Below are 27763 nucleotides of genomic sequence, written 5' to 3'. Positions count from 1 at the left end.
TTTTTAAAGAACTTGCTTGTGACATAGCTTGTCTGTCAGTAAAAGCAGGCACCCACCCCCTCTTAGTTCATTCCCCCAGACGTGCCTCCTACCTTGTGCTTTCAGATGCTTCACCTAGAAAATGAGCATGAGAGTTCTGATTGTAGACCTCAAGGAGAGGCTCCTGTGATGCTGGTCGCACTGAGTTTTCTTGAATACAAAGGGTTATACAAATACTTGTGTTTTAAATCTTCCTAGACTTTTTCTATCTAGTGATTGAGATGTCTTTAAGAATTTCTGCGTTCCTTTATGACGATGTACATATGTATGATCCTGTGTGAGCACATCTCTCTCAGCCTAAGGTTGAGCCCAGTTGCAATCTTCCAGTGACCTTGCTTGCTTTTTCAAGATCTTACCACTGATTTCTCGAGACACTTAAAAAAATTTAGTTATTTGAAAATATGGAAATAAAATCTTTTGATTTTATTTTTGAAGTTGGTCCTACTTTCTTTTAATCTTTGCCTATGGAAAAAAATTCTAAATTTTAAATAAATTCCTTAGAGTAGCAACCCTTAAAATGACAAGAATCATAATGGAAGGTGGGGGAAGGTCTTTCATCCCTTTTAAAGGTGTTTAATCTTTTTTTAAAAAGCTTTCCTTACTCCTTAATTATCTTAAATATTGGCCATAAAATAAAATATGTATTTACTTGCTCTTAAAAAACAAAAATCTGGCATTGCATTCCTTTCAGCAGATGTCAGAATGGTAGGGAATTTTTTTTCAATGTGGGGAAAACATGGTATTCTGTTCCAAATGTCACCAGGCATGATATAACTGAGATGGAAGAAAGCTGTCGCCATGAGTTCCACATGTGACCTCGAGTTACTAGGCTTGAAGTCAGCCTAGTGGAGGCTCTGGGTTTTGGAGCCCTGTGATCTTGTTCTTCCAGCCTGACCACAAGCTTGTCCTAGCAGTCAGTGCCCCGAGTGTCTTCTCTTGCCCGTTCAACTTTTAAGGGGATCAGATGCTCACTGCGATTTGGCAAGATAGGCGTTCTCAGTGTGCCACTTGCAGAAAGTGGTGACATCTGTTAGACTTTTCATTCGAAGCAGATATGCTTCTTTTTAGTTTGAACATCACAGAAGTATGAGGTGTCTTCAGCGTAAGAGTGGGCATGAAAACTGTAGGAGAACCCGTAGAGGCTTTTGAAGTTTTTTACCGAAAAGACCTCAGAGCATTGTTGGTAGTTTAGTTATAGGTGACTGTTTTATGAAGTTTCAGGAGTAACATATTTTTTGTCCACCTTTTAGCCTTTATTGTGGCTTAAAGAGGGGAAGATTTTCTTTAACAACCTGTAACCATTTTAAGAATTATGTATTTATTTTATTTTATTTTATTTTATGTATTTATTTATTTATTTTTTTGCGGTACGCGGGCCTCTCACTGTTGTGGCCTCTCCCGTTGCGGAGCACAGGCTCTGGACGCGCAGGCTCAGCGGCCATGGCTCACGGGCCCAGCCGCTCCACGGCATGTGGGATCCTCCCGGACCGGGGCACGAACCCGTGTGCCCTGCATTGGCAGGCAGATTCTTAACCACTGCGCCACCAGGGAAGCCGTATGTATTTATTTTAACCAGAAGTCATCCTTTGTTATTTTAACCAGAAAGCTGATTAGAGCTCGCTGATAGAAAATCATAGTCTGTACAAATAACCATGAAAAATATCTTTGTCCTTGGCACCTAAAGTCGTTGTCAGAGTATTGCCTCATTTGGTTATAAAGGGTGTGCAGGGTTTTATTGTTTGAGATAATGATATAAAAAAACGCAGTGTCTTGGGCACCAGAGCTTGATGAATTCAGGTGTTTTTCCAAGTAGTTTAACTTGCATTTTTCCCCTGGTATAGTCGCATTTCTTTTCCACTCCTAATTTTGTGGAGTAAATAAAGCATAACCTTTGTTCTGGGCACAGTTTCTTCTAAGAGGTTGCTGGAGAACCGAGGAAAGACCGTTTTAGGAGTAGTTAACTATCCAGTTTGCTAAACTAAAAAGGAAACTTCACAAGCTCTATTCATTCCTCTTCAGCTGAAAGCTGAGTGCTTTCAGACACTCTTGGAGAAGGGAAGTGATCAGTCCTGAAAACTATGGCAACATTATAAGTGATTTATTTAAATAGTGTAGCCTAGTACCTGGCAGGACAAGCTAAGAAATTCCTAAGGGTTAATATCTGGCTTCACTTTCGGATATACAGTGATCCTGACTGGCTTTCTGACTGAGCCCCCATTTACAAAATGTGACCCTGAGTGTGATGACATGGTGGGGAATGTTGGCACGTCAGACCTGTACGAAATACATGGCACTCCTTGGATGAAGGTTTCTCAGTGTGGGAGATGCTTTTAGAGTGAGAAAGCTTCCATCTATTTATCCATCCACGCTGCATGCAAAACAAGTTCTATGCACTTGGGCCTGTATCTCCCAAATCTGAAGCTACACATACTGTCCTGATACAGGAGGAGGGACACAAGTTTCTTGAAGAATAAAGTGCATTCAAGCAGGACAAAAAACCACACTGATTTCTCTCCCATTTTATCCATGGCGATGGTATAACTAAACCAGACTCTCTGGAAAACTAGATACCATCAAGCTTGAATCACAGGCTAGATAGGAATGAGCCCACCCTGGAGTGTAGTTGGGGAAACATACTATTTCCAGCAGCTTCCATCTAGCATGCATCAGCCTGTGAATGCTTCTGTGCTTTGTTTTCTAGGCAACTTGCACAAATTTTAAATCTGAATATAAACATATACCCCTCCCCCCAAAATTAAAAAAACAAATAAAATTATAGAAAGCTTAATGATATAACCTCTGTTTGCCACAGCCCTCAGTAACTACAGCAAACAAATCCAGGCAACTACCTGACTATTTAAAGATTCTGGTAGTTAAACCTAGAAAATGAAGACAAAGCAGCTGTAAATAACTCTGTTTGTTGTGAAATGCTGACTCTTCTTACAGTACAGGCAAATCATGGGTACTCTACCTCCAAAGTCCCCTGCAAGAGAAGAGATTTCTTTTCCTGTACTTTTAATTAGTCCTGCATTAAAATTCTTAGAAGTTGTAGATCTTGTTATTGTCAGCAGAGCGCTCAGTGCATGAAGGGGTACTAGATGAATACTGGCTTTGTTGGTATCCACCAGTCATTTTTTCCTATAGAAGCTCTTTGGACTCAAATATTTAAGTGTCCAAGTTCTGGGTGGGCAGGCGCTCATTAGTGACTCCCCTGCCACAAGAAGGGAGATGATAGGAGCGGTCCCACCATCAGGGGTGGCTTAATATTGCTATTGGAGATTTGGGCTTGAAGATAACCTTGGTGAGTTCGAATTTATAAACGAGGTGGATTGAATATGGTTGCCTGTAAATTTGGCAGTCTAAGTGATCTTGTTAAACTAGGCACTGTTTAGGTTCACGTGGAAAACTGACCAGCTCTAGGTTTGAAAAAATGGTTATTGTGGCCCAGTGGATGGACAGAAGTCAAATGGAACACCTGTGGGTATGTGTTCAATGCCTTTAAATACTGAATAATGTGATGGCAGGAAGGGTTAGGAGGGGATCAGCCAGGCCACTTTATATGCTTTTGGAGTCTGCATCTTGAACAATGTGGATCAGTTGAGACAGGTCCAAAAACAAAAGAAATAATATTATGGGGATAAAAAATAAGACGTATGAGATAAGATTTTAAAAATTGGATTTGTTCCATCTAGTAATAACAATGTTCAGGGCTTTGGGGATGAGCTGGCACCAGGGTTCTAACCTTTGGGCCGCAGACAAGTCTTTGGGTGCCTCTGGGCTTAAAACTCTCATGTAATGAGGAAGCCAGACACCCTGCCATCTTTACCTTTATACTTGTATTCAGAGGAAGTGATCACAAGCTCTTCTTTATTTTCATAGCACAAAAATTAAGTGACCTAAATTACATTGGCAGGGTTTAAGAATGATATTTTTGTGAATAATAAGTCAGTAATATACCATTGCTACGAATAGAAACAATGAACAAATTCATGTATTTTTACATGATTATCTTCAATGCTAATTTTTCATGGCTTCACCAAAAACAGAATCACAGTTTTAAGCAAGTCCTATCTTACCAGCAAAACAACAACATTTTACTTAAGAAATACTTCTCTCAAAAGCTTTAGGGCAGGGCCTCCCTGGTGGCGCAAGTGGTTGAGAGTCCGCCTGCCGATGCAGGGGATACGGGTTCGTGCCCCGGTCTGGGAGGATCCCATATGCCGCGGAGCGGCTGGGCCCGTGAGCCATGGCCGCTGAGCCTGCGCGTCCGGAGCCTGTGCTCCGCGACGGGGGAGGCCACAACAGTGAGAGGCCCGCATACCGCAAAAAAAAAAAAAAAAAAAAAAGCTTTAGGGCAAGCTGTACAAACAAACAGCTTATGAGTTTGCTAATTTGTTTATCCCTGCTATGGGCATCATGCTTTTTTATTTATACAGTCGTTCATTCATTTCTTATGTTACTGATTTTAAGAAATCTTTTCAATAGCCACTGACATTATTTATCGTCAAGAGCAGTGATTTGTGATGGCAGACTAAATAAGATTGCTGACATTTTTTTCTTCTTCAGATTTTGTAAAAACAGTTTTCAGGATGTTAATTTTTTATAGTTATTGCATGATGGATAATTTCCTTTTCCCACAGAACTAAAGCATGTTAAAGATGCTATTTTAGTTTAATTTAATTCTGGGAATATAATAAGAATAGCATTAGGGGCACGTAAGAGGAACTAGAAGAGGAGAGCATAGGACCTCAGTAGGGGAGAGAGGAGCACAGGGTCAGGCGACTTTGAGGCGACAGCTTCACCAGAGGGCTCTGCTTCCCCAAGCCCCTTCCCACAGGCTTGCACCTACATTGATAGGAACGTACGAAATCAAACAGCCATTACTTTCCTGTGCTTTGTAAAATTTAATGCCCAAGCCTTTTTATTCTGCATTTTATTTTCCCCCTTTAGAATTATATAGCTACCAGGAATGGTTTTCCGAGAACTAGAGACCAAGGAGGGCTGTATATCATGATGTGCAATTCTGCTAATAAAATTGGCGATCAAATACAAAGCCAAGTTTAGCCTCTAGCCTTAGACCATTGTAAAGCCACATGATAAACACCTTTTTCCAAAGGAAAAAGGGCAGAGGGCCAGGCCCAGGTGTGTTTCATCTTGGGTTACTTCCTAGTGCCTGCAGTTCTTCCCCAGATCCTGTCTCCATCCCTGAGATTAAATAGGAGAGCAGGGAGGTGTCCTCTTCCCACTCCTCTCCTTCACTTATTTCTGACCACGTGCTCCAGGAGCCACCTGTTGGTGCTGCAGGCTTTCTCATCCTCTCCTGCTTGCATGTTCATGGAGGTGGAAGCCATGCACAATAGAACCCCCCGCAGCTCAGCCTCCTTCTCGTGCAGGGGTTCAGGGACTTAATTGTGAGTGATCCCATCTCCTCATGCCATTTCGGCTCCATGGACAGTAATGCCAAATGAGAGCCAAAGATATAAAAAACATATCTAAGTGAGGAATGATCGGAAAAAATGGCTTTTCTAATGTAAGACATGGTAAAGACTTGTACTTCATTCCTCAGTGAAGAGTTTAATCTGGAAAGATATGGCTGTTTGTTTCCCTTTGGAAAATATAACTGTGAACTCTGGAAAACATAATCAGGCAGTTCCCTGGCAAAGTCTCTACACAATGAAAGAAGAAGATAATGGTGTTGATCTTGTGGACATGTGGGTTGTTCCAGCCTCTTACCCATTCCTTTTACTACATAGACACTTTGTCAAACTTCTCAAACCAAAAGGTCCTGTGCCATTCAGACTTAGCCAGGTTTAACCTATGTGAATGAAACACTTGGGGGCAAAGGAAGACCCTACCCTGTTAACAGCAGTAACATGCCCTCTGAACATTGTAGGAAATGGCCTCATGGAAGGATTGATTCATGCTGGAAAAATAGAAAATAAGGGAAACTATTCAGAAATAAGACTGTCTTTTAAACCAGTTATGTAATAATGTAAAATCTGATATAGCTAGATTGTAATTGCAGTACTGTGTGTTCAGTGTCCATGTGTATGTGTGTGTGGGTCTGTGTTTGGGGGAAGGAGGAATGACACTTAAAAAATTACATTAAACTGGGCTGTGATCTCACCATATGTGTTGAATTGAACACAACTCTTCTGCATTTAATGAAGACTTTAGCCTTTAGGGGTAAATAAAACATCCCTAAACAGGGATGGCCTGAATATTTTTTACTGGCTGTAATAATTAAAGCCATGAAAAAGGTGGTAGGGTTATGTTACTTATTAACTTGAATCGCTCTTAGATTTGATCAAGACGTGGTTGCTTATGGCGTTTTGTTTCATGTTTGTCCTTTGTTTCATTGACATGCTCTGCCCAGTCCTCTGTGGCACTATAAGAGCAGCCAGGCAGTTAGGAACCAGACCCAAAAGGGCTTTTAGACCCCTATCCAGCTTTCTTCTCGTTCTTCCCCAGCAACCCCAGCAAACTTTTCAACCCCTAGAAATGAGCCTGAAATCCCCCCATAAAGGTGTGTACTTGGAGGGAGGTGAGAAGAGGGACCTCGAAGAAATCTTCTGCTCTTAGAAGGAAAAGATTAGAGTTCAGGTGTAGCTAAGAGATTTAAAAAAATAATAATAAATTTATTTATTTATTTATTGGCTGCATTGGGTCTTCGTTGCTGTGCACGGGCTTTCTCTGGTTGCGGCGAGCGGGGGCTACTCTTCATTGTGATGCGCGGGCTTCTCATTGCGGTGGCTTCTCTGGTTGCGGAGCACGGGCTCTAGGCATGCGGGCTTCAGTAGTTGTGGTGAGCGGGCTCAGTAGTTGTGGCTCACGGGCTCTAGAGCGCAATCTCAGTAGTTGTGGCTCATGGGCTCTAGAGTGCAGGTTCAGTAGTTGTGGCTCACGGGCTCTAGAGTGCAGGCTTAGTAGTTGGGGCACATGGGCTTAGTTGCTCCGCAGCATGTGGGAGCTTCCCGGACCAGGGCTCGAACCCGTGTCCCCAGCATTGGCAGGCAGATTCTTAACCACTGCGCCACCACAGAAGCCCTAGCTAAGAGATTTTAAAGAATGCTTTTATTTTCCTCACATGTTGAGCCAAACATTAAGAAGCGGTGAGGTTCATTATGAGAGGAACTTGGAACCCAGATGTATTAGTTTCCTATTTCTGCTGTAACAAATCCAGTGACTTAAAACAACACAGATTTTTTTTTTTTGCGGTACGCGGGCCTCTCACTGCTGCGGCCTCTCCCGTTGCGGAGCACAGGCTCCGGACACGCAGGCTCAGCGGCCATGGCTCACGGGCCCAGCCGCTCCGCAGCACGTGGGATCCTCCCGGACCGGGGCACGAACCCGTGTACCCTGCATCGACAGGCGGACTCTCAACCACTGCGCCACCAGGGAAGCCCCAGATTTATTATCTTACGGTATCTGGAGGTCAGACATCCAAAATCACCTTCACTCGGCTAATGTCAGGATGTCAGCAGGCCTTTGTTTCTTTCTAGAGGTGCTGGGACAAAATCCATTTCCTTGCCTATTCACCTTTCAGAGGTCCCTGCATTCCTTGGCTCATGACCCTTTCCTCCATCTTCAAAACCAGCAAGGTTCAGCTGAGTCCTTCTCATGCTGCTACCTCTCTGGTTTCTCTCTTTCCTGCCTTCCTTCCTCACTTACAAGGATCTTGTGGTTGTATTGGGCCCTCCTGGATCATCCAGGATCATCTCCCCATCTTTAGGTCAGTTGATTAACAACCTTAATTCCCCTTTGCCATATAACCTAACATAGTCGTAGGTTCCAGGGATTAGGATATGGCTGTTATCCTACTTACCACACCAGAGAATGTTGATAATGTAAAGGGTAAGTGAATTTGGGAGTTCAGAGGGTTGGATAGAAGACAAATACAGGGTGTGGTATTAGAAATGGGTTTTTACAGCTTCTTTTACAGTTTCTTTTAGCTACCATCAGGAAAAATACCTATATTGATACATGTATATTTACACATACATATATGCTATAACAGTGGAAAAAGTCATTCATATTTTTAGCTTAAGTGGGATTTTACTGTTACATCCAATGTCAACTGCTGAATTTTAAGTGTGACATCCAACTAATTTATAATTTTGGTTTGGGGGAAATTGGCATTTCTCTATTCAAAAGAATGATCCAATTATAATTTTATTAACTTTAGAATTAATCATGTTTTGTCTTGTGAACATTTTTGTGCTGTAGTTTGCTTTTATTAACACAGCTTCATAGGAGAACCTCCAATAAAAATGATACTCTATTTTTAACACTATAAACATCCTTTTCGGTGTGCACATCTGTAAAAATTTTATGTAGTTTTAACCGCTCTTGTACATGTTCTTGTGTGTTAAGTGGCTAGACTTTTCTGGTTCCTTTTCCCCAGTCATTTCTTTTAAGGTTTTGGGTACTGTGTTGCCCGTCCTGCCCCCCTCAAGGCCATGGCAAAGTCAGCTGAGATAATAGATTTGTTAAGTTCCCTGGGAGAAAAGCGCCACATGGATTTGCATAAAGCAGAGCTGCAGTGGTTAAGCTGTCAACAGCTTCCTAGTAGAAAATGTCCCTGAAATAGATATGACATTTACCTGTAATGGCTTTCTTTGCCTGTGAAATTAATAGTGTAAGGCTTTTAAAAAAGTTATTACCTTAAAATTTTTCTAAGGTTGAACCTATTTTAACAAATTTTTATCATTTAGCTGCTGAAAATTAGTGCTAATGGGCACAAGGTCGAAACTTTGATCTTGCTACAAGACAGGTTATGTTAATACAAAATTGACTGTGGTGGGTCCTGGCAGGGGGGGAGATTCAGAGACGACATCCCAGGCCTGCAAGGAGCTCAGAAATTTGAGCATACGCACAGTAGCACTCTAATGATTCTGTTACATGGCGGAATAGAACTGCCTACGTGGGAATGAATGAGAACAAAACCCAGAAAGCAAAAATTGTTTCTGGAAGGGTTCTTGAAAAAGGTAGCCCTTGAAAAGTGCTTCACAGAGGGGGAGAGCAAGAGAATTCCAGGCAGGGGGATATCAGTTCATATTGGGATTGAAACTGGAAATGAGCGTATTGAACAACACACATGGGGGCATACATGTCATTGTTTTAGTCAGAGGACAGAAAGATGGGAAGGCCGGGGTCAGAGTTGTGCATTAGTGAAACTCGCCCGGCCTGGCAGTGGTGGGCAAAATGGGTTTAATAATCCAGGTTCTTGCAGCAGGGCAGGTCTGATTCACTAAAGGGGGGCGCTGGAAATCAGGGATGAGAAAGGAGTTTCTTGGGCAACTGGTTTACATTTGCTGGTTATTTTGGTAGGGTCACCGGTTGCATTCCTCATCCTCTGCTACTTGTCTGCACAGTTGGTCTTTTAAGGAGCTTTGAGGAGGAGGGTGGGCCATCGTTAATTCACGCCCAGGAGCGAGCAAAGTGGGCGCCAAGAGTGTTTCCTGATTTCCTGACAACTCTCAAGAGTTGGGTCGAGTTTTTAATGGATGAGAGAAGGAAAGTCGCAGAGCTTGTGCCCAAGGTCACTAGGTGAGTAGCCCGGCAGGATTAGACCCGGGTTGTAGGTGACTCGTCAGCGGAAAGGTGCTCCTCGTGCCTGCTATTTATGTGTTCGGAGGAAAGGACGCTAGTGTTTAATTACGGGTAGTTTCATTCCCTGCAGCAGGCAGGGCCCGCATCGGGCCACGCAGTGCGTGGTGCGGGGAGGGGGCCGCAGCTTTGGTGGGGGGCGGGGGTAGGGCCCGGGCCAGGATGCCGCTCCGTGGGTGGCCCTGCGTCTCTGCCCCCCCTCCCCCTTCCGTCTCGCGCCGACAGTGCCTCCGCACGCGCGGTGGGCTGATGCTCAGACCATGAGGCCGCCCTGGGCAGTGGCGTGGGCGGCAGACTTTAGCTGGGGCCTCGCGGTCGGTGTCGGGTGAGGGTCCAGGGCATGGAGGAAGAACCGCTTGCTTGGTTTAGGTTTAGCACACCTAAACCCTTGTTGTTTAGGTGTGCTCCCGGCTTTGGAGCCCGGCTTTTGGGCTGGATTCACATGCGAGTCCCTAAATCGCCCCTCCCCCCCCATCTTCCCTGCGGAGACTGACTGCGCCTTCCTGGTGGACGCTGGTGGCTCGGTCCTCTGGCGAAGAGCTAAGGGTTTCTGTCCGTAATGAGGGATCCCGAGCGTTCACCAGGACCTCGGCTGTGGAACCAAGAGTTGCTCAGATCGATTGCTGCACCACAGCCGCAGCTCCACTAAGAGCTGGGCACTGTAATTTTGGTCTCTTCCATTCATAATCCATTGTCCTCGTGCTTCTAATTTGGGTCATTCTTTGCTTTGAGAGACGAACGTGCTCCGGGGACAGATGTCAGCCCTCGTAATTAAACTTAGATGAAGTTAGTGGAGAGCGGGGAGCAGGATGTGCAGGGATTTAGGGCAGCATTGCCCAGCGTGCCCTGCGGAGTTGGTAGTGCCGTTTGGGGACTTGCTTTGGAAAGGAGTCACCCACCCCCGCTTTGAAGGGCGATGGGAGCTGGGTGATGCACAGGTGGCTCCAAGCACTGTTGGCCAGCAAACGACTGTGCTCTGCTTAAAAAAAAGAGGGTAAAACATTTCCGAGATAGGGTTTCTTTCAAAAAAATAATAATTTTATGGGATAGGGCTATTGATTAGACTTGCAAAATGGGAAATGGTAATTATAAAAAGAGCTTGAACAAATAGTATTGGAGTCAGTGAGAAATGAAGTCTGTGGTGATGATGAGAACTCTAAGGTGGAGATACTCTCAGGACAGTATGTGGTATGTGGTTTTTATCTTAAGTCTTGCTTTACCTTTCAGTTTAAAGCAGAATTGCAGATTTGATCAACAGCTTAATCAGCAACAGCTTTTTGTGTTTAATAGTAAATTCTAAAATAAGTTTGTCAGACTGATAGCAGCATGGTGCTTGGCCGTTAGATGTTTACTTTTACAAGAACATTTTGGTATATTTTGTAAAATTTTTTAATTCTTGTCTCACTGAAGAATATTTGTTAATTATCTGAAGGTAGATATCATGCATTTTTCAAACTGAAAAAAATCATTAAAAAATTTGAAATGTTCTGATACATTTGAAAATATGCATAAACCTTATTAATGTTCTTAACATTTAAAGCGTGGTGTCCTGTCTTGCACACAAGAGATAAACTTAGCTAAGAAAACTTTTAAAGCTATTTAATTTAAAGATTTAGATCTTGACTCATTGGGGAATTTTGGAAAAATAAGTTTGGGGGGAATATTACATTTTCCTTGCAGGCGCTTTCTACCTGTGTCCTCAGTTGCTCATCATGTTTATTTCACCTGCAGAACAAGTGTTTGGGAGTCCTTTTAAAGTTTTTATTTCCCAGGCACCTGGTTTTCTTAGTTTAAGCATTGAAGAATGTCATCTTACTTTCAGGACATTAAAGTTTTAGGTGAGGTAGACACATTAGCATTTAATGCATTTGGTTTTGTTTCTTATTTTCTACTTGTTTTAACTTGAAATTAGTTGCTTTTTTCTTAAAAGAGATTAACTTTCAAAGTGGTTACTGCAGTGAAACTTTACATTGTGTTCAGATATCTGTCATATTAATATTTAGAGAGGCAAATTTAGCTGCTAAACAAAAATAGCATTTTGTAGTAAAATAAGGTACTAAATTAATTTTCCATAATGTGGCAGTTAAGATTTCCTTCATTTAAAAATGGAGAAATTTTAGAGCATATCTAGTAAGTGCATGGAGTGAGACTGAAAACTATAGTTACCTGAAATTTTGAAAAAAATGAAAATGTTTTTGAAATATATAGATTGAAAGGGGAAGACATATGAGTCATACAACCTGTTTTATGCAGTGTTTTTGTAGTGGTTGTTTTATTATTTTGTCTACTCCAATAGTTCATTGCCTATTTAAAAAAAATCTTTCACATGAACTTAATTTCTAAATTGTTCAGTAGTTCTAAAATGGATGCAGACTGCTTTAAAGATCAAACCAGTACTGGAAAAGAAAGTACAGAAAGGCTTTTTTGTTTTTGGTGTTTGGTTTTATTTTTCTAAGCACATATTTTATGAGTATAATTTTCCTCATCCTGAAATATCTCCTGTACATCTCAAACTAGGCTGAAGAGATTAATACTCAGAACTGTGAATGGACGGTTAATAAATTTCTGGGGAAAATAGGCCTGATCACTTCCACCAGTACTAATTAAGAATTATGCAGATTGTTTACTAGAAAGATGCCCTGGGTAGTTTGTTTCCCTTTTATTCACATAATCTGTAAACTGTAAACAAAACAGCCCTCCCGCATCTTTGTACCTCTTTTACGTTTCTACCAGGTGATCCAGGAACATTTGTGAATGTTCCGCAGGAGGGACTAAACGCATCAGTTCAATATTCATTTTTTTAAACAGTGTTTTTTTCTTTTTTTCTTTGTTGTAATGGGTATGGTCTGGTGTTTTTCCATTCAAATGGAAAGTGAAGTGGCATGTACACTAGAGGTTAAACTTGTTTTAAGTACAGTGAGCACCGAGAGAAAGTCTTCACATTCTATAAATTAGAGGAAAAATTGCTACAGCTGTGATTGCCTTTGTTCTCAAAGCCATTTGAATTGCAGGCTGTGTTGGGACTGGTTCGTACATTGTTTAACTGCTGAGACTAAAACTTCTAATTAGAGTAATTACTGGGTGGGAGCTGACTGGCGGGGGCGGGGTGGGGGCCAGGGGTGTGGCTGGGAAGGGGCGCCGCGCGGTGGGAACCCGGCCCGGCTGGCCGCGCGGGGCGGGGCGGGCAGGCGCGGCGGCGGCCTCTCCGGGGATTGGCCCGGGAGGAGGAGGCGGCGCGCGCGGCGGGCGCTGCCGATATCAGCCGGCGCCCGGGACGGATCCGGGAGGACTCTAGGCTCTGGCCTGCGCCCCGACGGGAGCCGCAGTAAGTAAGCCGTTTTCTTCTTTCCAAGTCGGGCCCGCCCGCCGCAGCCCGGCCCGTCTGACAGCTGCGGGGTCCCGGGGCCGTCAGCTGGTGTTCGTTAGGAGAATTAAGGTGGTTTCTTCTCCGTCTACCAAATCCCTTCTCATTTTCCTCCTTTTAAATAACCTCAGTCTCTCCACCAAATGAGCTTTAGCAGGAAAGAAAGCCAAGTTTGGTTCACTCGTATTCGTTCTGCTTCATAATCCTGTCCTTATCTGCTTATAGCGAGCAGCCCATTCTGTGGAGTTTGCATTCCCACTACCATGGTGGTATCATTTGATGTGAATGGGAGTTCTCATTGCCTTCAAAAATACTGTGGGGTGCTTCTGACGGGCTCTTGCCTTTGTTTTCACGCCGTTGTACTTGTAAACGTTTTAAACTTTGAGTGCATTCAAGGGCATGGGTGTCGGTATTGTAATTTTTTGTGTATTTTATTTACCAAGCCTTCAAGGAAGACACATCAGGTAAACAGATACATTCTGAGGTGCTCAAGAAAGCTTACTTGAAGGACAAATCCAGCAGGAAAAGGGTAACAACAAATTACTGCTTCAGACTAGAGCCTTCTTTAGAAATGTCCTGCAGGTTAACTTACTGTTCTCTTTCCTCTTTGTTAAGGGGTGTGTGCTAACTTAGAGGGGTTCTGGTCTTTGGTCTCAATTCCTAGAAAACATTCTTAGATGGAAACGTAGACCAGGTTTTAAACTTTGACTCCGAGGAAAAGTTTGTTAGGTTGCCCTGGAGGGAGCAGCCTGTTCATGTTTTATTTCTGTCTCAAAGGTAACTATTACTTGTAAAGTTCTGAGATGAGACACCCTACATTGTGAAGTCAGCAGAAAAGTGGTTCTCAACCTGTGAGGTTGCATTTAGTAAATTCAAAAATCTTTGTGTCCACTTTTCCTTTTGGTGTGGGGGGGGAGAATCTGTGATCACTGGTTCTTCAGGTTGATTTGTTATAAGCAGGTCAAGCTTCACTTCGGAATAGAATGTGTAGTTTATAATTGGTATGTTGTAACTTTGATAAAAGCACAGTTGCAGAAATTCTGTTAAAATGTGGAGAGTAAACATTTTTTAAAGTTTCTCTTTTTTTAGTTTTAATTATATAAGAAAAATTTCTTAAAACCTACACAAAGAAAACGGTTTGATTGCTCCCTTTTTTTTTTAACATGAATTCTAAGTTAATTCATAAAACAGATAAGCTTGGATACTCATGGGAGGGAAAGTTTGGTTTTTCGCAGACTGACTGTTTTTCATTCAAATTGGATAAGCAATTCAAAAACTTAGAAGTGTCTTAACATTTCCTGTAATTTCCAAAAGTTCTGTGCTATTAAAATGTATTATGCTGATAAAATAATACCAAATTTTTCTTATATAAGCATATTATATGTACATAAAGGCAGATATAAAAAGGATAGAAATGCTAAAACTTAACCACAATTTGTATGACATTTCTTTAGGAGTCTATTAGGAATAACTTGCAATACTTGAGATTTTAGATTGTTACCAGAAAAGGTATCTTAGGTTTAATCAGCTTTATGCCAACCAACACCTATGGAAAGGTTTTGGTAGGTCTCAGACCTACTAGGATTTTAGGTATGTATCTATTTTTCATCTTTGAAGACTTACTTCTGTTGATTGACTTTGAAGTATTTGAATTCACATGAGAGGATTTTTCTATGGCAGCAAACAAGGCCGAATTTCAGATTTCCTGCTCCTGTACCAGCTTCCGGCTGCTCCGGGCCATGAGTCCAAGCTGGAGCTCACAGTAGATGTAAGATTTTAATGTCTGAATTCTGATAGCAGTAAAGAGTGTGTTTAGCTTTAAAAGAACATTTTTTTTTTTTTTTTTTTTTGGTGGTACGCGGGCCTCTCACCGCTGTGGCCACGGCTCACGGGCCAAGCCGCTCCACGGTATGTGGGATCTTCCCGGACCGGGGCACGAACCCGTGTCCCCTGCACCGGCAGGCGGACTCTCAACCACTGCGCCACCAGGGAAGCCCTAAAAGAACATTTTTATAACACTATTTCAGTCTCTTGTTTAGTTGGGAATAGTTCTTATCGTGATGGAAAGTTCATTAATTTAAGAATTATTCAGCCCTTGGTACATGGCCTGCAACTTTGGGGTAAACAAACCTGGCATCATTCATGTGCATGTGGTTTATTGTTCTGTTTCCCATTCACCTGTTTGTTTCACTTTCTCACATGATGTGCATCTGTAAGACAGCCATTTCTCTTCCATACAAAATGCTGACCCATTAAGAGCTTTTATTTCCTTCAGCTGCACTGGTATTGAGGTGGAAGAGAGAAAAGGAAGAGTTAACGTGAGGGAAACATTTCTTGAAAGTATGTGAAACTTGTTCTTTGCCTTTCTTTTTCCTGAAGCTCTTAAGTCCATGTTTTTTTCAATAATATGAATTTCTGTAAGTTTCTAAGTGACCCTTAAGAAGTTAATTCTTTGCTCTATTCCTCATAAAACTTTTCAGAGTTAATCCGGGATATAAAATGTCTGGACTAGAATCCAAAAGTGTACAGAATTTGGGTGAAATCTGACTCCTGTGCTTTATATACATTAAATCATTCTGTGAAAGACAACTGAGACATTGGATAGTAAATTGTACAATACTCTCAACACATTTTTATTAAGTAAAAACAACTTTATTCCTTTATTTTTCCAGCAATAATTCTTGTAGTTGGACTCCTACCCTCTTCCACCCACCCACCCACAATTTTTCTTTAGTTGTGGTTGGCTATACATATCCCTAAGGATATGTTTCTTTGTCAACTTTATGACAGAAACCACAACAAATTGTGGACGTGTGGCTAATATTTATGCGTAGTTTGGGTTTGGTAGAAAATGTAAGAAGAACAGTAGAAATTAAAATCTAATCAAAAAGGTATTTATGTTGTTTTGACTATGAACCTATGAAGAAGAAAGGACAGGAACTAGGAGTAATGGAACGTTAGTATTTTACACCAGAATAAATACCCAGGAGTGAAATTTGCTTGTAAATTATGCGCTCTCCTTAAAAATTTGTTGAGTGTATGTGTGTGTCCATTCCCAAGTCGTTTGTCTGAGCCAAGCGCCAGAGTATGACTTCGTTTCTCCTTCCGTTTCTTGTCTTTTTCTCACCTTGCAACTCTTGTTAGTGTCATTATCTCTAAAATGCTTCTGTGGCTTACGTTTTTATAGGTGTTAGTTTTGATAATTTTTCAAAATGTAATCTGTAATAACAAGTTTTAACAAGGAGACTGTGGAAAGCAAAGGGACAGGTCTTTGTAAGACATACTATTGAGTCTGCATTTAGCGCAAAATGGGTTGTTACAAACACTACAGTCTAGCTTATTCATTAGATTAGTTCTTTAAAAACATCGCAGAACCATCATTTTGTTGATTACAGTCGATTATAATTGAGGAGGCATTTCCGTTATTTTACCATTTGCTTTTAGAGTAAGAATCTATGATACAGAAGGTTTACAAAACTTTTAAAATTGATATATTTAAGTTGTGAATTTTTGGATTCGTTTTCATTTAGAAGTGGGAATCACTTCTGGCTTGAATTTTCATGCGTAGTAGCTATGTAAAATTTCTTTCAATATAGTTTTCTTTAAATCACTGAATGGTTGCTTGACAGCTGTTCTTGCAGTCATTTTTCTGTATTACTCCATCTTACCGTATTGGGCATTAAGTCCTTTATTTAAATTTGATAAACATTTGAGTATCTGGCATGAGGTAGGTGGCACATGAAATGAGCAAGATAGGGTTCCGTCCCTTAGGGAGTTGCCTTAAAAAGGTACATTCTTTTTATAGAAGTTGAAATATGGTTTTATTTGAACTCAGTTATTCTTGTTTAAACTTAAAATAGGATCCTATTTTTGTCCATAAAATTTTAAGGAGCTTAACTTCGGTAAATGCTTAGGTTCTCCCCCCCCCATTTGTTAATCACCTGTAATTTATAGAGGAAAACTGTTTTCAGACTGAATATTCCTAAGAATTTTGTATTTGTGCATATGAACACCTTAATTTTGTGCATATTATCACTTTTTGCCAGGAGCATAGGGCTAGCTATAGAAAATAAACTCAACTGAATGTTACCCAGAAGAATCTAATGTTGATGCAGTTATTTTCTAGAAGTGTTAAATTTGTAACAAATAATCCCTCGCAGACGATCTGATTTTGATATATTGGGGGTAATAGCGGAAGTTGAAAAAAGATAGGAAGAAATTCTGGTTTGAATGAAATTACAGTTACTGGTTTTTCCCTTGGAAAAAACTCTGAAAATATTTGATGGTTCATTTAGATTATAAATGACAACATAAAAATCTGAGCACGTGACTGATTCAATGCTTCATGTATATTTGCAAAGCATTTGGAAAATTTTAAATTCTTTCAATGTTTCTTTTTTTTTTCTTTTTTATTCTTTATTTCTTATAAAGCCTTATGTCGAAGGCTGACTTTCAATAGATCACAGTGAGGGAGCTGCTCTAAAATTCTTTCAGTATTCGCGCATTGCTCGCACAGAACTTATGTCTTACATTTAATGGTATTCATCTCTACGTAGAGAAGTATTGACATCAGAACTTTTGAGATCTATGTTGCTTTTTTTTTTTTTTTTTGCTGTACGCGGGCCTCTCACTGTTGTGGCCTCTCCCGTTGCGGAGCACAGGCTCCGGACGCGCAGGCCCAGCGGCCATGGCTCACGGGCCCAGCTGCTCCGCGGCATATGGGATCCTCCCAGACCGGGGCACGAACCCGTATCCCCTGCATCGGCAGGCGGACTCTCAACCACTGCACCACCAGGGAGGCCCCTATGTTGCTTTGAAATACTGTTGTTATGACTAAGAATAGAGAGGCTCTGATAGATTTCTTGGTGCACACTCCTGCTAGGGGATCTGCTTCTAACTGCTTTATAGAAGCCCCTGGTTTCCAGGTTGCTAGCTCAGTATTTTGTTAGAGCATGTGCTTTAATCATTTACGCATTTCAGTGCTTAGGTTGCAGTATTAAATTTCTTCATAAAGTGGATCTTCTCTCCTTTAAGTAAATTATTGGGAAATTTTTAACATGTTTTGAGAAAAATAGTTCAGCTTGATCTGGAGGCAGGAAAAAGAAAAAGGCCAGGCAGCTAGCTGCTCATGTAGGTTACTCAGAGAAAAAGTGGATGTGAAGAGTTGCTTAATTCCTTTTTGTATATCTTTAGAAAAAATTTTACGCAAGTTCAGCCATAGTCTATGTTCTCTTCTTAACTTCTCCCCCCACTTAATAATATTTCTCTCCATCTCAGCATATTACAGAAACAGTTAACATCTCATTCTTTTTAATAGCTGTATAATATTCTGTTGTGTGATGGTTATATACCATAGCCACGATTTTGACACACAGATTTTGACTGACAGTTTTCATGGTAAAGGTATATTCATATGGTGGACTTTTGGAGGTCATAAATTAGTTGGTATGCAACCAGAATTTTGAATTAGAAAATATCACTTTATAACTTAGGAACTCAGATTCATAAAATGTATACTCTTAAAATAAATAAATTATTAAATACCATATTAACTTAGATAAGAGCATTAATTCTAAAGAAAGGAAAAGAAGCAGATTTCTATTAAAAGAAAAAACAAACCAAAAACCTGTGAATACGAGAAAAGTTAGACGTATTCTCTGAGCCTTTCAAGTGTTCCAAATTCTTTAGAAAGCCTTAAACAAGCCCTGCGTGGAGCATGAGTGTTATCATGGCAGGGTGAATGGACTGAATCACTTAGGAATTTATAGTTTCTTCTTCATGAGCGGCATTTTTCTTGAGAAGCATAAAATTCAGATCAGGAATGGTCTCCCTTTGGCCCCTTTGGTTATTGGTCTGGCAAGTTCCTGAATAGGGAAAGCAGACGCGAAGATACCAAGAATCTCTCTTTTTTTTTTTTTTTTTTTTTTTACTTTTGGAATTTATTTTCTTTTTTCTTTTTTTTTTTTTTGCATTTCTTTTTTATTAGTTTCTGCTTTATAACAAAGTGAATCAGTCATACATATACATCTGTTCCCACATCCCTTCCCTCATGCATCTCCCTCCCAATACCAAGAATCTCTTATAAAATACTTGGGAATTTTCAATTTGTGTGTTTACAAAGATTTATTTTCAAACTGTGTTATAACATAAACCATAAGTGTACACATGATTATAAGAGTTGACAGGAGGACTGCATTTAATGTAGTTTAAATAATATGCTTTGTATCAAATTGCATATAGTTTGGGTAATATTTTTTACAAAAGTTAGGGAAGTGTTAGCACATGAAAATTTGGCCCTTATAATCTGACATGAGTGAGATATGAGAATGATTTATGCCAATGAATTATTTCAGGTACTCTTTGCTAATGATGGTGTCTGTTTTGGTCACTGTGGTGTCACTTGTGGAAGCACCACAACCAAACTATGGCTCAGAAGTTCGGTAGTCTTTTTCAACTGTAGCTGTTAGAATTGTTTTCCCCCAAATATAGTAAATATGCTTTTTTTCTATGTGAACTGAATTATATAAATATTTGCTTCTGCTTGAATTTTCCTAAAATTTGTCTATAGGCATACTCCCTAAAGATGTTTGATAATCAGAAATACTAATTATGCTGGATAAATACATCTATTCATTGATTTCCCTATTTTGAAGAAAATTATTTTCACTTTTAATTTTATTTAGTGACTTTCATCGGTTGGCAAATCAAATTTATGTCCCCAAAATAATATGAACTAGAGACTTTAATTCTTAAATTCGTCAGTTCTTTAAAATGTATTGTTTTTCTTCAACATGGAAAGGATGGTTTTTCTTTTGTAAGTTTTGTTTCTAGAAGCAGTTCAGAACAATTGTGTTTTTCTTCTATATAAGTTACTATTTTAGACTAAAACCATTTTAATTATGTCATGATATCCTTGTTGACAACACCTCTTGGCCAGACACTCTCCTATGTGTATGTTATCAAATAGTTCATTTTTGTCACTTAAAAATGTTTATCATTAAGAAAGTGCCAGATGAAAGATCCTATACAAACAATGAAGTGAGAACCATGGTCCTGGCCAGTGTTTGGAGTAGGCAAAGTCAACTTCACCAGAGTTCTGATACTCTTCAGGGCACCTGAGGGTGGGTAGTGTGGTGGATGTGTTTTCTGGGAAGAGTAGAAAGGAGTTTGTTAGACTTTGGGGGAAATCTTATTAAAAAGACCTTTTATATCTGTGGGATTACCTTTTTAATCCAAGGGGCAAAGGAGAACTGCTCTCTCTTTTGTGCCTCTATGCCACAATACATGTGACTTTCAAAGGTCAGCCTCCCCAATTCTGGTTTGGACCCTGCTTGTGTTGAATTTCAGCCAGCGCACAGGAGAATTTGAGATTTTTCCTCCCTCCCCCATTTTTTCTGTTTTTGTTCAGTGTAAACAGTTCCTGCCGTAGTAACATAGACAAATATAGCAGAGAATGCTTTTCTGGAAGAAGAATGCTCCCTAAGCATTTTTTAACCATTTTTGGGAAGAATTGATCTTTCTGTGTATTTCAGGCAGACCGAAAGAGACGGAGGCCATTGCTATAAATTGAAGTGACATCATATGTGTTTTGCCCCCATTGATCTGCATTTAGTCTCCAGCCAGGATAAAAGGAAATGGCATCAGGGAGGAAGCATGCTTCATTTAGGCGCAGATCCCAGAGTGATAGTGAGGTAATAATAGAACTCACGCCACTGTCCCATCGGTGGCTGCATTAGTCCTAGGCTCATTCCCCGTCTGGGAGTCTGAGACTTCCTTCGTGTGTGGCTGCAGCGTGCCAGCTGGGCTGTGAGGGGAGGTGCCCTCCTTTGCTTTTGGAGGGGTGCGGGCAGCGGACGTGGATGTTCGCGGGCCCCAGGTTCCCTGTGTTGGTCCTGCCTGTGGAAGGTCAGTAGTGAGATGCGTATGGGGCACTTTCTGATCTAGGAGCCTGGCTGGCCCTTTCGGAGTCCTGCGTATAGAAGAAATGGTGGAGGGCCTCGGTTGTGTGGTTGGTCTTCAGGGAGCCAGGAGTGAGTGATGCCCCCGTGACAGAAAAAAGAGGTTTCTAGGCTTCTGGAAGAGTCAAGGTTCTTTTTCTTTGTGCTGCTTGTCGACTAGGAGGGTGTGTTTGGAAAATCCATATTTTCTTTCCAAGAGCCTGTATAAGAACTCTTTAGAACTGTTCAAACTTGTGCAGCTTGCTTCAACCCTTAGGCTGACTGGGAAAAATTACGAGGTAGACTTTTTTCTCTTCCTGCATTTCTGGGCAATTAGCAGCCATGGAATCCTCCATGTTTAGAGCAAGAACACAGACTTCCAGAATTCTTAACAAATCTCAATGTATTGACCTCCTTTGGTGTTTTTTTTTGTGTGTGTTCGAGTAAGTTTTCCAGTGTTGTGAAGTTCTCTGTTTCAAGTGCCCACATGGCTTTGGCACCCCACTCTTATTTTGTCTAAGTTTCTGAGGCAGATGCATTTTAAAAATACCGAGCTGGTTTCCATATGGAAAAAATAATAACCTCATCATGAGTTCCTAGTTTGTGCAAAGGAAAGAACTTGCTCTTCCTATCACTGTTGAACTGTGGGTGTGAGCACTACTAGACCCTCAGAAATAAAGGCAGGTTCTTTTTCTAACGTTTGAAGGAGCTGCTTTCTCAGGAGATAATGCTCTGAAGCATGTGCTTTATTTTTCTTAATCGCTCCACGCTGTGACTAAAGCCGTGTCTGTCTCCACCCCACCGCCCCACACTGCTGTATTAAACACAGTGGGCCTAGAAGTCCTGTGAAATTTAATTTGATTTCTACATGGGTGGGAGTGGAGTGACCCACACAGCATTTCCCAATGCCCCTGTGCTTGCTGCCAGGGCAGGTGGCACCCAGCACTGCGTCTGAACACGTTTGCTGGTGTATGATATCTCTCAGTTGCTTTCCGAACATTTTGGTTTATTACTTAGTACTTCTTTTTCATTATAGGGTGGCTTTATAGGGAGTAAGTGTTTATTTTACAAAGAGAAATATGCTGTATTAAAGCAAGCTGCTTACCACATTTTTGCTTCAGTATTCTCTTTTCAAGGTCTGTAATCTCATGTAAAAATTAAGTAATGTTTACTTACTCATTTGTGAGTGAGACATACTGTATTTTATTGTCTGTGTACTAAAATAGCATTTGATCACCGATTTGAAATACAAGCTGCCCCCCCGCCCCCCCGCCATCCCCACCGAATTGGAAGAATTACAGTTGAAAGCCAGATGGCTACAGGTGGTTTTACTAAGGAGAGTCATTTACACAAGTCCATTCTGAAGACCTCTCAGCATTATGGAGGAATGTTCTCAGCCTCTGTGTTGGTCCTTGGTGCCCCTGCCCACCTCTGAGCAAGCTAGTTCTTGAAGCAGCTGCCAGGCACCTTAGCGAAGGAGGAGGGAGAGCTGGTGGGGTGTGTGCATGCTTGTTCTTTGCCTTTCTCCAATTAAAGTAAATTAAACTTAACAAAGAACCGCAAAGGCTTGACTCCCTCCCTTCCATCTCGGCTGCCCATCTTAAGTCAGGGGGCTTGGCTTTAGATATTTTTCCATTGCATAAAATGAGGAGAGGACAAAAACTTCCAGTGATCCTTCTGGTTCTGTTTCTCTGTGCAGGTGTGTATGAACTTTTTGCTTAGAAGAAAGCTGCGAGAGATACAAAAGTGTGAATCCAGATATTTTGATAGGTTCCCATGTTAGTAATTCTCTGACTTTAAAAAGGAGTTTATTGGTCAAACCCAGCTGGGGTAAGTTGAGGACCAAGCTAGTCGTCTTACTCAGGGTTTCTTTCCTCCCTGGGTCTCTCCAGTTTAAACCAAATCCTAAGCTTGGGTTCTAACAATAGGCCTCTTTGTAAGCGCAGGCACGTAATAGGGAGATGCTTTTCTTTCTACTCTTCCCTTCTCTGCAGTTCTGCAAATTGGCCGGGCTTGTTCCTGCTGCACTTAGTTAGCGAATAAGGCCGCCACCCGCGGCCCATGGGTGTTCTGTGCTGTATCAGGCTGGGCCCTTCCCCAGAAGCGGTGTTCTTGAGTAGCTGTTGCTGCCCTGAATTGGCTGCCTGTAGAAGCACTGCTGACCAGTTTTGAGCATGCGCATGGGGAAGCAGGACTGGCTAGCCATTCTGACCCAGTCTGGGACCTGACCCTCTCCTGCCCCTGTACAGACAGATGGGCTGCTGCCGGACAGGCACCTAGGCCCGCCGCAGGGTGGGGGCCACGTGGAGCACACTTTGGAAAGGGATGTAGTGGGGCAGGTGGGGAGAGACCATTTTGGGGAGAAAGGGTAGACTCCATGAGAAGGGTTCAAATGCAGGAGGGCAATCAGGGAGAGTGGCCTTAGGGGGGAATGAGGGGCACATGCACGGCTGGGGCTGAAGGCTTAGCCTCCACAAGAGAAGGGGCCCCTCTTGGAACATAGGGAAGGAAGATCCAGAGAGGGAGGCTGCAGGGTGAGATGGATGGGAAGGAGGGCGGAGGGAGCCTGGGTGCCAGGCCCAGCTGGGCCGAGCTGAGAAGATGGAACTACAATAAGAGGGGCCACAAGAAAGGCTGAGGACAAAGTGTCAGCTCTGCTGCCTGGTTAGGAATGCCAGAGGCTGGGTAAGACTCCTCCCTCTGCCGGCGGCCATGAGTGCCTGCCTGCCAGGTCCTCATGGTGCGGATGGTATACAAGGGTATGCATGCTCCCCAGAAGCTGGTGGTTCTGAATTTGGTCTGTTTTATAAAACAGCAAATTTCTTTTAATATCATAAAAGTAGCCTCATGTGTCTAAAACTGTAGAAAATGGAAAAATGGCATTTTTGTACTAGTATATAGTAATTTGATATCTGTAAAGCATCTTACAAACACAGTAGTTCTAACGGAAGGAAATTAAGCGTTCTCATATATAACCTCACAGGTCAGTGCTGAATCGTAACCCTCTGGTTTTGCTGAAGCACCTTGTTTCTCCTGTCAGCCTGAGAGAGGATCCACAGCATGACTCTGTAGTGGATGGAGTGATGTTATGGAATGAAAATACCCAAGAATCAAGTGTTGTGCATTTGTGTCTGTCTGTCTAGAGGGAAGTGGTGGTTTAATTAGACCTTAGAAAGGTGAGGTGAGGAAAGATAAGAAATGCTTTCTTTGTGGAATTATGTGGTAAATTTCATGCATGCGGTCTCTGCTGGGTTTTCCTGCAAGCGCATTTAGGAAGAGTGTGTGTGTGAATGGAGGGGGGGAGGCAGAGGTGCAGCGCACACTTTGGGGCTGAAAGGTAAAGAGAGGTAGGGGAGAAGCCAATAATTTTTTAAATTTCTTTTAGAGTAACAAAATGGGGATTAAAATCCGGGTGTTCTTGTGAATATTCTGTTGCTCTAGTATTGACTTCCAGAACTGTAAATTTGGGTTAGTTGACAAGGATTGCCTGGGCATAATCAGGAATGGAGAAAAGCTAAATGTCGAGAATAGTGGAATTCATAGTAATTATTTTAAAACCTTCATTTTAGAATAAATACATTTTGGTTTCTACAAGATGTATCTTAAATTGATTTTTTTACTTCTGTTAACAGTTTGTGTGCTGCTTTGTGCTAGAGGCTGATCTAGGCACTGTGGTACAAGAGTGAATAAGACAGATATTTTAAGTTCTTGGATTTCACAAGTATTGTTCACAGATTAGTTTGTGTTATTTTTGAACCATATAAAAACATCTTCCTCTCTTTGCCCTTAAGTGGTAATACCATTTTTACTTATCCTGTATGAAAACTCAGGGATCTGAGTGACCTTGTGTGGTTGGGCATGTGTGTGTGTGTGTGTGTGTGTAATCATACATACAACCTTCTTTTTAATGGAACAATAAACTTACAGTTTTTATAATAGAGGGATTGTGAAACATGGTTCTAGTTTCATTACATGCTCTTTATTTCTTGGTGTACATTTGCAAGACACATACTAAAGAAGGAAATCTGAAAGTTGCTTATTTCTGTTAAGCTTCCATGTGTTTACCTAAGATCAGACGGTTTCTTGAGTATTTGTCTAGGCTAAATGACCTTTTTTGGCATATGCATGCTGTAGAGAAAAAGATATAATAAAACCATGATAATGTTTTATTAAGATAAGCACAGTTTTTATCATTCACACTGTATGTGTACATTTAAGTCATCATGTTGTACACCTTAAAAAAAATTCATGGTGTACAACCTAAAAAATAAACAAGGTAAACTCAGTTTTGATCTGCTCTTAAATATAGTACTGACATGAAAAGCCATGGAGAATAGGGCTTAATCAGGCCCCAGAATGCAGTGTCTTTGGGGATACAAGGTAAACCTTGAGGTTTTACCATAGTAAAGTCTACAGTCTTCCCATGTTTCAGACAGCTGCTTGGAGTCCCCAGGTTACCCTGGATTTGCTGTCTTTGGTCTAAACATTTGGGTTTAATTTCTTGTAAGCTGAATGGCATTTTCACAGGCTGTTTGGTTTTGTCCTCAGCTTCTTCCAGACCAGCTGGTCTTGCTTCTGGAGCATCTCTTGGAGCAGAAGACCATGAATCCCCGAACTCTGCGAAGACTTGAGAGGACGTACCACCTCTCGGAGCAGGATGCAGAGGTAACCAGGAACACCCTCAGAATTTACACTGTGGGTCCTCACTGTTGGTGAAGAATGATGATCCCATTGTGTCCCAAACTGTTGGAACTCTGTAAGCAGCATCCCGTGCTGTGTCTTACGAGTGAAAAGCAGCACTTCGAGCAAAGAGTAAACTGCTTCCCTGGTTGCGCTTGCTCCAGCAGGGGGCCTCTGATCCTGGTCATTACCAGGGTATTTTGAGGTCCTAAGTTTTTCCCTCTTTCTTCTTAAATCATTAAGATGGACATAAGTCTCCTAAAGGAATGAGCAGGCGGGTGGAATGGTTTTGAATTATAAACTTGGGTGGGTCATCTTGTGCATGACGGTGGTGCCGTCCTGTTGCACATTAAGGAAACTTGGGTGAGATGTGCCAGAGCTTCTTGGTTGCATTCAGTTAGGACAGGAAAGGGGCCATGTGTAAAGGAAATGAAAACTAAATCTAACAGCCATGGTTTGAAAAGCAAAATTGGATGCTTGTGGGAAAGCAATATGATAGGGTCCTTAATATCTTTTAGCTTATTGTGAAGAATGCAATGTGAATCCTAAGGTGAGTTCCAGAGTTTTTTAAATATATAAAATAATAAATTATTTAGTCATCTTAAGTAAAAAAAGCACACAGTCTCTCTTATATAAAACTCCTTAAAGGCAAGTAGGTTTGATTTGTGTTCAGTTGAGAATAAATGAACATTTAAAAACTGTACAGTCCAGTATGGCAGCCATTAGGCACATGTGGCTATTGAGCACTTGGTACGTGGCTGTTCTGAATTGAGGTGTGCTGTAAGTGTGAAATATGCATAGCAGATACTGGAGACATAGTATAAAAAGAGGAGGCAAAATGTTTCAATAATTTCTACAGTGTCAAAATGATATTTTGGACATGTTGGGTTAAATAAAATATTATTAAAAATTAACTTCACAATTCTTAAAATGGAGTAAATGGAGAAAAGCCAGCTCATTATTAGATTAAAAGGTAAGATGGGCACTGTTATACATGTTAAAACCCTTATGTAAATTCAGGAGTTAATTGAAAAACTCCAGAGAAGACATATGTAGTTTTTTACCCATCTCAGCATAGATCAAACGTCCAACTGTTGCTGTTTATTTCAGCTCTTATATTTTTGTTTATAGGAGTTTCCAAATGCCAGCTTGTTATTTTTAGTTAGTGTTTTAAAGAGGTTTCTATTTATAGGCATGAGGTTATGCTTTAGTCAGAGCTGAATGCCACTGAAATGCCAGGCCCCAGTGACAGGCAGTGGGCAGACGGAGGCGGGAGGATCAAAGCAGGTGCTGGGCACCTGTCACTCCTCCACTTCTTGCCAGAAGCTGGGAGGTGGTAGACCCTGGTCCCCCCACCCCTTTCCTGTTGGCATAAACATAAAGCACACTGTGTTCTTAACTTACAGCTCAACTTAGTTGTTATATGTAGCTTCTTAAACCTTCGAGAAATATAACAGGTTTTATTTTGGCTGCTTCTTTGCATCTCAGACTGGACCACGATGCCCAAAGCCAGAGCAGCCTCTTCAGGCTTGGCTCTTTGGTTCTGAGAGACTGGGGCCTGAGGGAGGCTTGACTAGTGTAAGAAACTGGCGTGGTCAGTGTTCATGCAGTTCACAAATACTCTGCCAGTCACTAGGGATACAGCAGTGGCAAGGGTCACCCTCAGGAAGTTTGGATTCTTCTAGAAAGACAGCTCATAAGTAAATGAGCAGGATAGTTTCAGATAAGAGCTACAAAGGAGATTGCAGGTGAAAGTGAGCTAGGTGTCTCTAGGTAGAGTTCAGGAAAGGCCACAAGAGAAAGTGACATTTGAGCCAGGACCTAAGGGCAAGCAGGAGTTGGCCATACAAAGCCAAGGGGCCAGGAGTGATTTCCATACAGAGGTGACAGCAAGTGCAAAGGTGTGAGCATGGCGTGTTCTAGGATGGGGGTCAGCAAACTTTTTCTGTAAAGGAGCAGATTTTAATATGTCAGGCCATACGGTTTCTGTCACAACTAACTATTCAACTTTGCTGTTGTAGCTGCCATAGGCACTATGTAAACGAACAGACGTGCCTATGTTTCAGTAAAGCTGTTTATGGACCCTGAAACTTGAATTTCATATAATTATCACATCTCAAGATAATTCTTTTTG

At 41.4% G+C, this 27763-nt stretch overlaps 1 protein-coding gene across 5 annotated transcripts in view; it reads left to right on the top strand.

Moving 5' to 3' along the window:
* AOPEP (aminopeptidase O (putative)) overlaps positions 1 to 27763 on the top strand; it is a 382430-nt gene that overhangs the window by 324818 nt on the left and 29849 nt on the right. For all 5 annotated transcript variants that reach the window (XM_060101598.1, XM_060101604.1, XM_060101600.1 and 2 more), the window contains one exon: positions 25498 to 25614. In XM_060101598.1, coding sequence (XP_059957581.1) covers positions 25498 to 25614 — 117 coding nt within the window. The remainder of the gene's footprint in view (positions 1 to 25497; positions 25615 to 27763) is intronic.

The sequence above is a fragment of the Mesoplodon densirostris genome, chromosome 6, assembly GCF_025265405.1.
Source record: "Mesoplodon densirostris isolate mMesDen1 chromosome 6, mMesDen1 primary haplotype, whole genome shotgun sequence".
NCBI classification, from domain to species: Eukaryota; Metazoa; Chordata; class Mammalia; order Artiodactyla; family Ziphiidae; genus Mesoplodon; species Mesoplodon densirostris.
The sequence above is the reverse complement of the archived record's forward strand: the minus strand, read 5'-3'. Positions and strand labels throughout refer to the sequence as shown.